Source organism: Hippichthys cyanospilos, chromosome 13 (genome assembly GCF_059441005.1).
Source record: "Hippichthys cyanospilos isolate Australia breed blue-spotted pipefish chromosome 13, RoL_Hcya_1.0, whole genome shotgun sequence".
NCBI lineage: Eukaryota > Metazoa > Chordata > Actinopteri > Syngnathiformes > Syngnathidae > Hippichthys > Hippichthys cyanospilos.
Genome location: NC_142381.1, coordinates 13,992,421 through 14,009,476, shown reverse-complemented (window position 1 = coordinate 14,009,476; position 17,056 = coordinate 13,992,421). Strand labels below are relative to the sequence as shown.

The 17,056-nt window shown below is 39.4% G+C and overlaps 2 protein-coding genes across 2 annotated transcripts; one reads left to right on the top strand and one right to left on the bottom strand.

The window, feature by feature from the left end:
• Positions 1-690: 690 nt before the first annotated feature.
• On the top strand, positions 691-4,414 carry LOC148413952 (uncharacterized). Its single transcript, XM_088430715.1, has 2 exons — positions 691-1,424; positions 3,001-4,414. Exons 1-2 carry the CDS (start codon positions 691-693, stop codon positions 3,236-3,238), a joined length of 972 nt encoding a protein of 323 aa, XP_088286841.1. The 3' UTR covers positions 3,239-4,414.
• Positions 3,287-16,610, bottom strand: mapk9 (mitogen-activated protein kinase 9). The gene is made up of 12 exons (XM_088430714.1): positions 16,424-16,610; positions 12,324-12,471; positions 10,634-10,763; positions 10,037-10,095; positions 9,803-9,941; positions 9,328-9,493; positions 7,759-7,830; positions 7,297-7,479; positions 6,912-7,036; positions 6,748-6,811; positions 5,536-5,607; positions 3,287-5,456 (listed from the first exon to the last, which is right to left on the bottom strand). The coding sequence occupies exons 2-12, from the start codon at positions 12,437-12,439 to the stop codon at positions 5,320-5,322; spliced, it is 1,263 nt and encodes a 420-aa protein (XP_088286840.1). The 5' UTR covers positions 12,440-12,471; positions 16,424-16,610; the 3' UTR covers positions 3,287-5,319.
• Between the last annotated feature and the right edge of the window lie 446 nt (positions 16,611-17,056).

Genomic DNA, 17,056 nt, shown 5'->3' with positions numbered 1-17,056 from the left:
TCATAATAAATTACATTTTATTTTTGATGTTCAAATGTACTTGGATTCTACCGGGGGATGAGCTACAGTACACAGTCGCCCAGGGATAACCAGGCCACCCAATGTCACTTAGTTCTTTCTGACTACTTGTGAAAATTAGGTCACAAATTACATCACGGTCATGATAACACACTTTAGCAATATGTTGTATCATGCTCCAATTAATTTGTGCTTCTTTTGAAAAAAAAAAAAATTGTACTGTTCCTACCATAGCATTAAATGTGTTGATATCTGCCAAAAGTCACAATCTCAGGTACCTCTAAGGGTAGTGAGAGTCCCATTTGACAATGAAAATGTTTTAAGTTCTTGTATTATCTCCTAAGATTATGTGCAACCAACGTTGACAATTTCTATGAGGGTACATTTAAAGACCTTACATGCAGCGGCCATCGCCACTGTCTATTTCTGGGGTCCCAGTTGTGTCTTCAAGCACGGCTTCACTCTCTCAGAAGAGGTACTAAAGTAACAGCTGATGTCAGTCCCACTTAAAGACACCCACACAGACCCAGGGTGCACAATTACGCCCCTATACCAGTGCAACCTGATGTCCCGAAAGAGTAGGAGGTAACCACAACCAGTCCCTGCTTCATGGAACCTCGGTTTAACAACTGCCCACCTTTCACCCAGCGAGAGAGCGCCAGGGAAAGAGAAATGGAAAGTAGAATTGCGTACCCCGCTGTAACTAGACCCTTTGGCCTCCGCAGCCCTAAGACTGTTCTGGCCCCTGTTGTGGCTGAGGTTCCCACATGGATCAGTGAGGGAAGAGCGCCTGGCTGTAGGCCAGATTACTCCTACTGCGGTTGGAGAGGAGGTTTGGGAGTACTGGAGCATGATCCGGGAATAAACAGTGCAAGAGGAGGAGAGAGGGGGGACGAGCAGGGGCGAGACAAATCTCAACTGTACTACATCCCCAGCCCAACGCCAAGCTTAGACCATCGCAGCACTCTGTCATTTTATGATAACCTTCCTAGACCTGAAGGAATTCCTGAGATGGAATTAAGCTTCCAGGACCACTTTGCGGAACACTCTTGGGCTCCAGAGATGGAAGCTGATGGAGAGAACAACCCTTGGTCAGAACGTGAGTTTGACACCCAGAAATATGAAACCGGGCATCAGCTGGAGCCTGAGCAGGACTCTATATCCGGTAGATTTGGACAAGGGGACCAGATGCTTCAGCTCCAACAGTCTGATTCCTCTCAGCCACAACATCAGATGATGTGGACCCAGAGTGAGGTCCGGGGCCTTGAGGAGACCCAATGGGCTAACAAAGTACCCCCTCCTCTACCACTGGCTGACCCCTCTGCCAGCGCACTTCGCAGCCTCCTCACGAACCTCCAGCAGCACATCGTCAGACAGCATGAAGTGTATGAGGCCCGGATTCTAAGGTAGTTTATTTTTTAATTTTTTTTCAATTAGTACATAAAAAGGTAAATGTCAACACAATGCAATGTTGGTACGCTTCTTGGGAATTATTTTGTCAAAGTGTTCCAGGATTCAAGCAGCTGGGCGTCACAGGTCATGTAGTTCACCTCACATCCTGTTTAGCTCAAAACAGCTCTTCTAAAGGGGAAGTCAACCCAAACCATTTTCTTCACTAGTCTAAACATGACATTCTGATTAATATTACATTTTGGGAATAAAAATTAAGTAGAAAAATCCACCGTTTTTTTCCCATCGCATAGCAGCCATTTTGTCAATGGCTGTCACATGAAAATGACACCAGAAGTTGGTCCAGGTTTAGATTACAATCTATCATGGCTCACCTGTTTTCTGAGTTGGGTCATGTGACTTTATGCTATCTGAGCCCTGAGCTATGAAGTCATTTTCAGTTGACAGCAAAAAGGGCGACTTGAGAGATAAAAATGTGGATTTTTCTGAATTCACATTCGAAGAATGCAACATTAATCAGAATGCCATGTTTGGACAAGTGACGCTGCACCAAAAATATTATTGTAAAGAAAGTGTGCTATATGGGTTGACTTCCCCTTAGTCAGCTATTTCCTTTATAAACAATGGTGTGGCATCAAACAATAAAAAGGGTGGAGAATAAGGAATTTGCTATTCAGCTTTTTTATTGTAAAAACGAATTGCTTCTTAGCCAATAAAAAGTAGATAACATCCAAATTCTCAGATATTAGTATTCACATAGAAGAAGTTAGCAGACACCGTTCCAATTATTTTTTTTGTCACGCTCTTTATTGTTCTCACAGGTACCGAATTTAAAAATTTTTGAATGTACAGAAGTAAACTTGAAGTGTTATATTGCACTTCAAAGTGTAAAATGTTTCTATTGACTTTATCATGGTGATTTAAAAATGAAAAAAAAAGAGTCCTTGAACAAAAAAAACCAAACACATTTGCTTACCTTAAAATGAGAATGCCTCATGTGGGTGGGTTCTGAAATAAGATACTCATGAATCTATTATGTCTGCAGTACACTTCAAGTGCACTTTCATATTTTTAAGGGCTTTGTAGGATTAGCATCTGTGCTGGTTTATCGCTGGAAAAAAGCACATGGCACAATGAGGGGACGGTGTGCTAATTTAAGAGGCCATGCTGCTGACCTAGTCCCAACACATACCTTTTTACTAATATAGATGGAGCCAAAAGGTCAGCCAACGACAAGGGCTAAAAACAAGAACAAGTGGCAACAAACAGGCCCTCGTACATGCTTTATGTCCTATCCTCCAAATGAAATTAAACTTTGACATCTAGCTCCGCCCACATTAGATGGCACCAGCATCTTGGCAATTCTGAATGTTAGTGCTTTGCTCTCATCATGGTGCCAAATATTGTTGTGTTGGTCAAATAGAATTTTATTTGACTTTTTTTCCAGCCAATTGTCTGACTTTGGAGGTTACACTGGATCAAAACAAAGCAAACATCTCAAATACACTACTGACCTGAATTTTTTCTTGTATTTTGATCATATGTCTGGTCCTTCCACATCTTCACTTTCAGTCTGGAGGAGAGAAACAAGGAGCTACAGGCAGAGGTTGTTGTGTTAAAAAACAACTTGTCACGGCAACGTCACTGGTACCAGGTTGTGCAAGAAAAAATCTCGCAATCCGAAAGAGAGCGGGCCGCTGCGGAGCGACGCAACTCGGCATTGCAGAAAGACATGGAGCAGTTCTTCGACACCTTTGGTGATCTTAACAACGAGGCTAAGAAGACAGAAAATATCATCAGAAGTTTTTGAGAAACTAATACTGCACTTTGTAACTCCATCAAAAATACGAACACAATATGGTTGTTGTATTGTACTTTATCTCTTTCTAGACAGAAAATTCCCTTTCCCTTTTGGGGGAAAGGTTTCCATGATGTACACTGAGTTCTTCATGAGGAATCTGAAAAATGCAGAAACGAAACCTACTCATGTTTGACAATTTTATGAGCTGCATTTGATGATTACTCTGTGTTCTCATGAGAATTTAGTCAAAAACCCTAAGTGATAAATTCATTCACTGCTGATTCAGGGACGGCGCTACATGGTGACCGTGATCTATGTTTCATCTGCCATTTTTACTTGTATGCAGTAATCTTATACCCCTGTACGAATGCCAGTTATTTAAATTAACTGCACGTTTGCATTTAAAATAATAGATAAAATACAATGATTTCATCTCATGAAACTCTGACTGTGCATACCATCTCTGGCCACCCGATATAGAAATTTCTAAGTACGCCCCTGACCGCCATTGACAGAATTATTGGCTCAACAAAGAGTAAGTGACCTAAACTGCCATTCAAAGTGATACAAGTCAAAATCCATTTTAACTAGGCTGGCAGCAAAGAGTTATACACTCCACCTACACAGATAATTTCAGGGGTGATTAGGATTAGAAATGATCATTTGTAAAACATTCATAAAATACCTTTTCAAGGCCATAATTTTCCCCCTTCTAGTACTTAACGCTTGTGTGAAATCTTACTAAATTCTCCTGAGAACCAGCTCTCAGAGCAATCTAAACTATTACACAGGACAAGTAAGTACAACAATGTGCGCCGGTATTTAAAAAAAAGAAAAATATACGACAAATACAAAACAGTGGAAAGTGTGAGCTAGCCAGTTCTCCGGTCAATCGAGGCAAGAATGAGTGAACAGTTTCATTTTGAAAAGACAGAACAAGTGCGCGGCATCAGCTATTAGTCACAAAGTGAGTCCATTTCTGCATAAAGCTTCCAAGTCCATCTCCAAAATTTGGCTCCTTGTTTTGTGCCCGGCTGTATATATATATACTCCACATTGCCATTCTCATTCAACAGCCAGTATTTTTATGTCCTTGAACTACATCTTCCAATACACAAGTCCAGAAGGGAGTACATCAAGCAAGGGCTTTAAAGAATTAGTCTTCTTAAAAAAAAAAAAAAAAAATGTAATCACTTAACGGCATCATCATGCAACAACACTTAAGTGTCTTGTTGTTTTTACTTCTGTTCATGGCTGATGTTACCATGGTTTGCTATCATTAGGGAGTCAATTGCGCTGCTTGATTAAAAAAAAAAAAAAAAATCTGCATAATTGATCAGATGATCGTCAACAAGTGCAACATTTTGCAAGAGGAAAAAAAAAACATGTCACTCTTAACAAGCACACAGCTTCCCACGGGATATCAAGTTTGTTTGATGTACACAATGATATTCTCTAGAAGAGTACCTTATGTAAAATGTTGGGTGATTGCAATAATATACATATCCACAGGCACAGAGTTTTTTGAAGAAAACACTATTTGCAATGAATCTGGTCTAAAACCACAATATGCGTGCGCATTTTTACATACAGTATATTACACGACGGAGTCAAGCAACCACAGCTTTGCCATGCTGTCAGGATTAAATACTTGACGAGAAGCCATCGAGAGGATCGGGGGATCAATCTGTTGATTGACTTGAAGGTTTTGTTTGTTTCGGCGAAACATGCATGAGGACAGCTGTGGTCTACATTTGGTGCACTTTTGCATAACGTTGATGACAGTAAACCTCTTGAACATAATTTCTGCTACAAAAATAAAACTATTAAAATACTATACTATATGGAACAAACCACAACACCCCAATAGCACATGTGCCCTTGGAAAATCAATGCATGCGTCATCCACCAAGTCAAAAAAGGAAACGAGTCGCAGAGCACAAATTTGGATCTCCAAGCAGCAGCCTGATTTTGGAAGTGAAGCGGAAAAAGAAGATCCAGAATTGCAAAGAATAAATATAGACCGTTTGATGAGAAAAAAGATCATAAGGTTGTGATGGGTGCGCGGGGTAAACGGGAGGACCTTTCGTTCACTGACTCTCATCCAGTGGCCCCGTGAGTGTGTCGATGCTGCTGCTGTCTGTGTCCGAGGCCACCGTGTGCTCCGTAGACATAGATGAGATGTCATTGGCCGAGGACGACTGCGAGGCTGAACTGGACACTGCATCTGAGGCGTAACACATTGTCGGAATGAGTTATGAGCTTCGATTTCACTGCGCCTTGAAATGAATAGTTCGCGCATGTACCTGAGCAATCCTCTTTCATAACACCGTTTTTGTTCCTTTCCTCCCAGTCAATCACCTCTTCATAAATGAGTTCTGCGGAGTAACAGAAAACGTTTGGCACCACTTAAAAAGGTGGATCTTGGTAAAGTGGGTACATGTAGTCGACCACATTTTACCCTTTGACACAAGGAGGATGGATGATCGGAATTATTTAATTTGTGTCACAAACACATATATTTCATGGAAGAGGATTAAGGGACCAGTCAAGAAAAATAGTTGCCAGAATTGTCACTTTTATTTCACTTTAAAGTGAGAATCCTGCCATTCTCAGCATTGCATTTATTTTCAGAATCCAGACTTTAAAGTAGGAATTCTGAGATTAGAGTATTTAAAGACTTTATTCTCAGAATGCTGATTTTACAAAAAACTGAACTCAGAATTTTGACTTTATCCTTAGAAATAATATTGTACTTAAGGTCAGAATTCTGAAACTATTGTCTTCTGCTTCACCATTAGGATTTTCATTTTAAATGGACAATTCTTACTTCAACGCTCCCTTTATTCTCAGAATCCTTACATCATTCTCAGAACCCTCACTTTAAAGTCAGCATTCTAACACTCACAATGCTCACTTAAACATCTTAACCGACACTCAGAAGTCAAATTTCAGATATTATTCTCCGAGTTCTCACTTTCATCAGAGTTATTCTGTTATAAGATAGCATTTTGACTATTTGTACTTCTCACTTTATTCTCATAATTCCTTAAAAGTCAGTTTTCAGAAATCAGAGTGAAGTCAGAAACCTCAATTTATTGTCAGACTAGTCTGCGAGTCAGAATTGTCATCACACAACTGTCAGAAAGTCAGAATTGTGACTTTATTTGAAACATTCTCACTTGAAAGTTAAAATTCTTACTTTATTTTAGGATCACTGAGTTTGAAGACAGAATTTCATTGTCAGAATGTCAGAATTCTCATTTTAAACTTTATTCAGATTTTCAAATCAGAATTTTGAGTCGAATGATTTTCATACTGAGAAAAATGTTTGAAATCCTCAGTTCAAAGTCAAACCTCTTAGAATGAAGTCAGAATTTTAAATAAAAGTGAGAATCGTGTCAATTTTTTTTTTTTTAAACAAAATTCTCCACCGGCCATAATCCTCTTCCATAGATGTGCTTATACACATTTTTGACAAATATCGAAGTGGTCCACTAGAGGGTAGTGCATCCTACCTTTCCACTGCTCGATGCTGTGCTCTCTCTCTTCTAGCTGCTTGTCAGATATTTGGGGAGGAGGCTGAGAGACAAGGAGGCACAAATCACATAGAGAACACATGCGATCATTAGAGCACTAATGAGGAGTCCAAATTTGGGGGTGTAAGGGGTGCAGGCCTCACCGCGTCTGCCTCAGCGGGGTCATACCACATGTGAATGTAGGGATGATTGAGGGCCTCCTCAACGGAGATGCGGCACTCTGGGTCGATGACCAGCATTTTGGACAGCAAGTCTCGAGCTTGACTGGCTGTCACGACAATGAATACATATAAGGGTTACTATGGAAACGATGACATCACTTGGGAGTCCCCTTGAAGGTGTTGTCACCCCTGATGGTGTCATCATCTTCTTCTTTCCATCATTTTAAGGCCTGTTATTTAGCTCTTGAGCATTAAATTGCATCAATACAATAAAAACAGGGCAAAAGGAACATTTGACCATTAATGAAGACAGTAACCTAAAACAGAGTAAAATGAAAACATTTGAAATTTTGTGAGTGTGTCTTACTCTTGAGCTTGTCGTGTTCCAACTCCGAAGGAAAGGCCCAATCGGGGAACAGCTCGGCAAAGCTGACACCAGGATACTGTGGCTTGTTCATCACGTAGTTTCTCACAGTCTCCATTAGACGGTTCATGAACTCCAAACTGGGCGTGCCCAGAACCTCAATTACTTTGTTCCACTGGTCGATGTCTGGCCAAAATGCTCGTTAGGGAAAATGGGTAAAGGCATACAACATATAACTAATGGCGCTGACATAGAAGTGTAATAAATTAGTTCAAAATCTCTTTATTTTGTGATATTTTCTCTTTATTTTGTGATATTTTCCACATATTTGTTAATTTGTATTTTTAATTTAATGGCTTTTTTGTGTAAGAATATTTTATGGACAATTTGGAAATAAAAATGACTGCTTGAAGAACCTCACATCGACAAAAGTGTCATGGAACAGTTACAAGCGATGCAGGATACGGTCAGTGCCTTGGAAGATGACACTACCTTTAACCATCTCTCCCATGATGCATCCCACAGACCAGATGTCCACTGTAAACAACAAATATTAACTCATTCAATCCCAAAGATTTATTTTTGCATATCTGTTAAGTCAGACATTCAATTCGGGGTATTATTTTTTTTTATACGTAAAATAAAATGTGAAACCAAACCCAATATTTGGAAGAAAAAAAAAAAAGCTATCCATAAATTAATACCTGGGATTGAATGTCTGGACTGTAAAGATGTATAAATACGTTTTTGGGATTGAATGAGTTAGCAATTCACATCAAGCAGAGAAATTTTTCACACTTAACATGTAGATAGAAGGAGAACTGGTTTAAGCTTTGAAGTGAACACACTGACGCTTTAGTGTTGCGTGTTTTTGTCTGTGATGTGAGCTGCGCTGTGGTCTGTTGCATTCATCATCATGCTCATCCTCGGGCTGGATGGGTTTCGTCTTTCTGGCCAAGGCAACCACACACAGGCTTCTCTGCTTATCGCTTCCCACAGCTGCTGCTGGAGTCTGGCTCGCAGGGAGACATGTAAACCCTCGCAATTTCTCCCTGTGATGGATTTTTGCTTGATGTATGGCAAATAGACACCAAGTCATTTGAATCAAGCTGAAAGTCACCACATCAAAAAGTCTACTGTCAAGTTGGGTTTCAAAATGCCTGTATGACAATGGAATACAGCAAGTGGCTAAAACGCCTCACATCGCACTCTGTACCAGAAAAATAGCGAATAAGCCCAAATCCTTAAACTTTCCCCAAGAGAGATTCTTCCTAATTACCACTAATAAAAACATCAAGTTGGGTCAACACATTTGCCATTGTTTAAGGTCTCAAGACACTCTTGAGAACTATTAAAGGGCATTATCTCACACATTATATTAAAGCAAACTACCGTGCCGTGGTTCACTTTTTACGAGTTTGCTGGATCACTAGTTTTTAAATTGTACATTCTAATTTTATAGTGCAGTGTTTTCAATACATCATGGGATTATGTGGACTGCAACTGCAAACTTACATAGCAAAAAGAACAAGCCAGGAGGAAACAATGTGTAAAACACAGAGAATGTCCAAATGTTTCAAACATTTTACAATTAAAAATAAAACGCACTGTGTCTATTGCAAAGCAAAACTGGCTTACACAACTACAAGTCCCCTCTAACTGGAACATCCTTAGCTAATTTAATATAGCCTACCACTGCTGGTGAAAAGAAATTGTATTTTGCACTTGCTGTCAACTGAAAACGACATGAAATGTGCTCAGGACTCTGGCGATGACTAATGACTGGTAACCTGTAGTTCATGTGACGGCGGGGAGCTATGACTGGTCATTACCTAAGCCTTCAGCACATTTTCAGTGGACAGCAAGTGGCACAGACAGTATTTTGGTCATCAAACTAATTATAGACAAAATATTACTTTTGTACTGCTGAAAAAAATCGAATTAAGTGTACTACCGCTTTAAGCATTGCTCGTATTAAATCTCCCTGGGAATAAACGTTTCAAGCACGTCTCTACAAACTGATGTCCTACCTACCATTTTCTTTATACTTCATGCCCAGAATGACCTCTGGTGCCCTGTAGTATCTGGTCACTACATATGGGGTCATCATGAAGTTGGTGCATGCCGTCCTAGCCAGACCAAAGTCCAGGATCTTCAGAGTGCAATCTGACTTCACCACAATGTTACTGGGCTTCAAGTCCTGACAAAACACAAAAATGCACCTGATAACTTATACAGCAGCAACATAAAACTCATGACTGTTGCTTCTGTATAGGCATGCAATGATCAGCAATAATGTATACTGATTATGTGCTATGGTCAGAGTCATTTTTAATAATGACACTTAACTCTACTTAAACAATGGAATTGAATGTTAAAACTATTAATAAAATTCTTACTGTTTAATTAATTTAGCATACATAAATAATCCCCACTATTTTACAGATAACGTCATGAATTAGCACAGTACGAAAAAAAAACATCTGGAAGGAGAATCCACTATCCTTACCCTATGAATGATACCGGCAGAGTGCAGGTGTCTGATACCACAGAGGATCTGGTAAAGCAGATAAGACATTCGCTCGTGGTCTAGATCCATGTGGATCACCTGGCACAAGCTGGCATCCATTAGCTCCATCACCAGATAACTACAAGAAGTCATTAATTGAAAGTGGTCAACACAAATGCACGCCAGATAGAGGAATAGACCATCTGAGAAACACTGCTTCAGAAGACAACTCACAGATCTTGGAATTCCTCTAGGGACTTCTGAGGTGTGAACACATTGATCAAACGAATAATCTGTAGGAAGAGAGACAGCCACTACTTCATATTGTGATTGTCGCATTATCGACCACAATCAATGATAAGTCTATGGTTTTCCCATGAGTAAACGGAGCAAACTTATATCAACGCTTTATTTTTTTTTGACACGGATGAACATTAATTTGTCGAAAAGCCATAAAAGTCATCATCACTATGTGACACGCCCAATATGGGCATTGAAAATGATGAAAAAAAACTCGACTTGTACTTGTACAAGTACAATAAGTACTAAAGTAAACTATTTAGGTAATTTTGTACTAAAGGCATTCATAATTCTAGGAACTAGTACTAAAGTAATTGATGACGTGAGGTAATTTTCAGAGCCTCCTTTAGGCAAACTTAGAAGACGCTAGGATTGAATGTCTGGACTTTTACAAAAACATAAAACTATGTCTTTAGGATTGAATGAGTTAATAGGACTTGATAGAAAGCTTTTGGTCTTTTAAGGTAATATGTCCATAACCACTATTTTCAAACGAGGGGGAAAATATGGAATGGTGTGAGTAAAACTTACATTTTTGTGGTTGACACATTTTAGCAACACAAGCTCCCTGTATGCCCGTTTCGCATGCGTCTGGTTCTGGAAGGGCCGACACAGCTTTTTCACTGCCACAGAGATGCCCAAGACTGTATCTAGGGCAGAGCTGATAATTAGGAAGACAAAACAAAGTTGTTTTTGTGACTTGTATCCAAAGTCTAGTAAACTTTAAGAAAGTCATTCAACTTTTAAAATGACATTTATGTGCTACCACAATAAAATGCTGAAGTAGATTGTAGGTTGTACTTTGGCAAAGCAAAAGACAGTAAGTGTATTTGCAAACGAAAACGGAAGGACTGTAAGCTAAAGTGAGCATAGCATGGTGAGATTCCATTGGGCCCGTTAACATGCACAGTTCATTACACAATGACAATTAGTCACTTTGATGGTGCTGCCACAGCTCAGCAAGCACAGACACATGAAAAGAGCATCCTAATCTGATCATTAGCATTCCTGGTCATTAGCTACAGACCATTTTTTTTCCCAGAGAATGCTGTAAAAAGTTTGACAGGGACATACAAATTACATATACCAGTAATGTTTTTAGTTTACCAAAGCTTTTACTTGATGCGGTGCAGATTACAGAGGAGAGTGTAATTTTTTTCTGTCTATAAACCCTCCAAACAAACAAAAATAACGAACTAACTAAATAATACAATAAAAAAAGTGAATAAAATAAAAGAAAATAATTACTGTAAGGCTGGCCCAAAAATGTAATCCCATCCGAACAAAACCAAATAACCCAACAAACATTACAGTAGGTTGGATTTATTAAAAAAAATAAATCCTGTTAAAATTGTTTGGAGAACAATAAAGTTCACTGCTTATAAATCAGTTTTCACCTAAAATGCATTGGACTGCAACAATTTATCGATTATCAAATAAAAAAATTCATTAATAATTTTGAGACTGACTAATTAAAAACTGTTCAACTGTTTCGGCCTCTAACTAGTAAATATTCTACTATTTTTGTTGTCCTTCGTGTAGTAGACTTACTCTTTTGGAGTTGAATCAAAACAAAAAAAAATAAACTAAAGATCAATATTTTTGTTTTGTTTTTCTGACTGAGGACAAAACCAGATGGAATTTTTAGTTTAGTTTGCACAGTCAATTTGACATAATGTCCTATTTTTTAATAACGTGTTGGAAATTATTACCTTTTTTAGTCCAATTCATCAACAGAATAATTGAAAATTAATTCCTAGAATTGGATTATTAAAATAACCCGTAAATAAACTTGTTGATAGTCTTTTATACAAATAGCCAATCGTCGTTTGTGCCACGATGAAGTACAGTAGTATGTAAACACATCTTGTAAACCACTCATTCGGCATTCTGCCATTTGGGCAAAAACTTAATTTGACAATGTCAATTTGGATATTGATGAATTTTGTCTAGCCATAAACTAGTTTTTCCCAAGTTTAGATGAAGCAGCATGTTGACTATCCACATTTGACACTGGCAGAAATAATTATTCATCAGCTTGAAAATTAGCACTGCTCCTAAATAAACAGCCTCATCAAGTGTCCAGCAAGCCATGAAAATGAAATGGGAAAAAAATAAAATAAAATTAGCCACGCACTGTTAGAAGGTTTAATTAATTCATCTTTCATTTATCGCTACCATCCTTTTGCTTTGGCTTTTCTCGGAGGGCAGAGGCACTCACCAAACGATGCCTTGGGCCCCGGAGCCAATGGCGCGGAGTTGTTGATAGCGGTTAAGGACGGTGAAGGTGGAGTCTCCCACCTGGACACTGTAGAACTGACCTTCGGCCTCACTCATCCTGAAGGACGGTCAGGGGGCACCAGCGCTGTCTGTGGAGAAGTTATACAAATACAGGTAATGTCACCATATCTCAACAAGCTAAATGGCCAAAAGTCTTGGGATACACCTCTGACTGAATCAACTAGAAAGTGGTGATTGGTGATAACCACAATGTACACTGTGATCTGGGCATATAACTTTATCTTTGCAATTAAATGTATTACAAAACAATTTATTTCTCCATGACTGTTTATTAACCAATGACAATTTGTCATTTCCTATGTGTAGAAAATAAATAAATGGAATCATCAATCATTTTTAAACTTAAATGGCTGTGAAACTTAACTCTTCTGTATAAAAATGTATTATTGCAATTCTAGGCTTCACACATTTGTGGAAACAGTTTGGGGAAGACCCCATTGTGATTTAGCCTGACTGTGGTCCAGTACTCGGAGCAAGATCCGTGCTTACATAAGCCTGGTGTGAAAGAAGCTGAGAGCCTTGACCTCAACTGCAAACACATATAAGAGAGAATGTGAGTCAGGAGCTCTCAGGGCCAGTATGAGTGACCTGTGACCTCACAAATGCAAGAAGGGCCAAAAACACCCATGCATGTTATACAATTTTGTGGAAAGTCTACATTTTAGCTTCTCTATGTGTTATTTTCTGATTTGATTGTTGCTTTCAAAATGCATCCATAAATGGGTGCAAGAAATAAAAAGAAGGCCATCAGCTCTTGGAGATTGAATGCTGCAATGCTTCCACACCATTACTCAGGGAAAGGAAAGAAAAATACCCTCATCTATGTCCTCCCTCCCCTGCCTCTGAGGATTTTTCTCGTCCAGCTGGCTCTCTGACTAAACATGAGACGAGAACTGCTATTGGGCTTTTTCCAACATTTCAGGGTCCTAACTTTCATCAGCTCTCATTAGTTTCTGAATTAAAAAAAATACATATCTCCACAAGTTCAAAAAGGAGCAAAACTGTATGTTTTAGCAGGCCAGTTATTTATTTATTTTTTTATTTTTATCAACCTTTGGCCCTACTACAATAGTAGAAAGCAGGATTGTTTTTTTTTTTAATCATCCTTTGGCCTCACTAGAATAATAGGGAGCTGGATTAAAATGTTTTAGTTTTTTATAAATTTAGTAAATTAAAAAAGAAAAAAGGTCATCAGTTATCGTGTTAGTGGGTGGAAAAAAACAGTTATTGTGCATCCCTATTTTATTCACTTAGGTTAAAAAAAATACAGAGAGAGAAAGGAACACAGTGTTAAAGCAATTAATATCCCAAAGCCCTTTCGGCTGCAGTTGGACGTGTGCTATCCTTCACCTGCAGCCACAGTCCAGATTTAGGCACGCTGATAAGGAATGATAACAAATGATAGCAAATGTTCTGTACAACTAAAAAGGAAAAAAAACAAAACAAAGATTCTATTTGTAATGAAAACGTCAGTATTCGTCATTTATCCACAAATGGCAGCACAATGATTCAAATACAGTTGTGCTCATAAATTCACGTAAGGGTTAAATAAACTGATGAGCATAACAATATACAGTTTATGTCAGGATAAAGTGACATACCTCAAAGGGTATGTCTATTTATGAGCATGACTCTAACGGTTGTTATCAGGTATTATACTGTATTATCATGAAACAACAAAATGATCAGGGCTGCAACAAAAAATATGTAATTGATAAGTCTGATTAATCTGATGTTTTAATAAGTGATTTAAAACTTGAATCTTAATTCATTAGGATCTGTAATTAATTGATCTAATTATTCTCATTTTTAAGATACAGTGTTATTGTGGTACATCAAACAATTAATATACAACAACAAAAAAGTGGTTTCAGTTAGTTACTTTCTTTAACCAATACAGTTACCCTAACTGTAAGACTGCAGTCGTTAGCTTTGGCCATTGGGAGGAATCGTGATTTTTTTTTCTTTTGCCAATTGGCATAATTTAAAATTAAATCATCATGTATGCTGTCTGTCAAAAAAAAAAAATGCTTAAATGCAGGGTGTTGTTTCGTTTAGTTTGGCAAAGACCTTAGCTATGGAGCACTATTTTGTCTGCTCGTTGCTATCATTAGCTGTGGCTACAGTCGCAAGCTGGGTTTCTTTGCATTTATGTGGGAGGTTGTGAAATTCTGATGATCAGGACAATTTTAATTAAAAAGTGTATCTAAATGATATATCGATGATCAAAAATTCTCATCAATCAATTTAATAATTGTTTATTATTCAAGCCACCTCAAACAGGTGTGACATTGACTGCTCTCCAAGAAGAAAGGAATCTAAATGTCCTTGTGACGGCCAGCCTATTTACTTGTGTCCACTATAGTGGACATTTGTTTTTGGCCTATGTCATTTGACTCATTACAGTTACCATACAGAATACTAATGTGCTCAGTAGAGGACATCCTGGCCTTTCCAATCATGTCTCAAGTGTTTGGACAGTGTGCAAATTATTTTTCTGTCCCGTTGAGACAAAATGGACACAATGGTGGACACAAATGAATAAGAAGGGTTTCATGAGGATCTATTCATAAGGAATTGTGTTATGTTTGATCAACATTTACTGTGTAGTGACATACATAAGAATCACATGTTGTGCCTTTATTAATATAATAAGACTGTTTTTCAATGTATGATTTCACTAACCGTGCCATTATCAGTACATGAATGCGGGTACATTTGTGCTGGGCTGCAGCTCCAATTAAGGGTCTTCACATTGTGGTCTTTTGTTTATAGTGAGTCACACTATAATCAAAAGACCGTTATCCACAATGCATACGAGTGTGTGCCGCAGGAAATGACAATCATGTCTTATAATATTAAAAAAATGCTAAAGGTTGCCCAAGAAAAACCATAGTGACTGAGCATGCAAACACTTCAAACTATTTCCATTTCATCTAAAACATACCCTAGTCCAGGGGTCACCAACTCCGGTCCTCGAGGGCACCTATCCAGCATTTTTTCAGTGTAACCCTCCTCCACTGCACCTGATTCATAGGATGTGCTCATCAAGAAGCTCTGCAGGAGCACCAAAATGATCATGATAATTTGCATCAGGTGCAGTGGAGGAGGGTTACACTGAAAAAATGCTGGATAGGTGCCCTCGAGGACCGGAGTTGGTGACCCCTGCCCTAGTCCAAAGTCATAGTTCTATAAGCATATGATTTAGTTAGAAGGCCAATGATATGATACAGAGTGACCTTCATAGCATCATCCTTCGCTCCTCATGACTGATGTCCACTCCCAGTCCAAGCCTTGGGGTCCAAAACATGACCGCAGCTCAAATTTGGAAGCAGGGTGGGAGTCAGTGAGCTGAGTGGGTGATCAGATTAGCATGGCCTGAAGACTCCATATTTCATACTCATGCCAAGGGGAGACGAAAACTCGCTGACTGATGATGCTGCATCAAGGGATGCTCTTTAGAATGTTTAGTGAAGACGACTTGTGTGTTAGTGTGTGTGTGTTACTGCCACATTGGCAATGCATGAATGCACACATCATTTGCATACGTTGACAGGTTCAAACTTGCCTCCAAATTAATGTGAAAATGATCTACAGCAGCAGTTGACTACTGGTGGAGACCGGGGAGGGGGGCTGGGGGGGTGGACTATCATGTGACATAACAGGGTGTATACCTGTCTGATTTTAATCCCCAAACGCCGCGTGCCTGCTCTAAAATACACACGCAAGCAAGCAAGCATGCACAGAGTGTGAAGTCACGCGTGGATGACAAACCGCGAACGCCGCAGCACAGCTGGCCTCGAAGGTGGCTTAGCACGGCAGTAAATCGCCCCAAAAACCGAGAGGCGCCGACAGAGCCGATAAAATAAAGCACCGCCTTTAGACTAGTTTACTGGTGTTACATGAATTAGTGCGCCCGACGCTATCGACCAATGTTCGGCGGGCAATGCGGTAGTCACGGGCCGGGGAGCTGAAAGTGAAAGCCGGCGGTAAGGGGCGGAAGAGCCGGCGAACGCTTACCTTATCGCTCCGGAGGCACTCCCCGGCATGGACACAACGGGAATGGCAGCCTCTTTCCAAGTGCGACACGTCCGAGAGTCGAGGAAAAAGTTTTGGCGAGAGGCCGCTCGGACTGTCACGACGCGGAGCTTCCAGCAGCTCCTAGCCGAACTCCCAGTGGCGGCGCCGAGCTCGGAGGTGGCGACGTCACGGCCAGGCGGCGGATGGTTGCGTATGACGTCACCACGCACGGTGATGTCAACTCCAAGGAATTTGATTGGCTGATTTTTTTATGGGGTAAAATGCTTTCGATTTGTCAATTTGATTACCCCATTTATTAATGCTATAAATCTCATTGGCCACTGTGCACTGTTTAAATTAACCTTTTGAAATCCGAGGGGATATAATACTGCACTAGCATAATGGATGGATGGATGGATGGATATTTAAATATAGCTGGATGGACAGCTATCTAGGTAGGTAGGTAGGCAGGCTGATACAGATGGATGGATGGATGGATGGATGGATGGATGGATGGATGGATGGATGGATGGATGGATGGATGGATAGATAGATAGATAGATAGATAGATAGATAGATAGATAGATAGATAGATAGATAGATAGATAGATAGCAGTCCAATCAAACCATTTA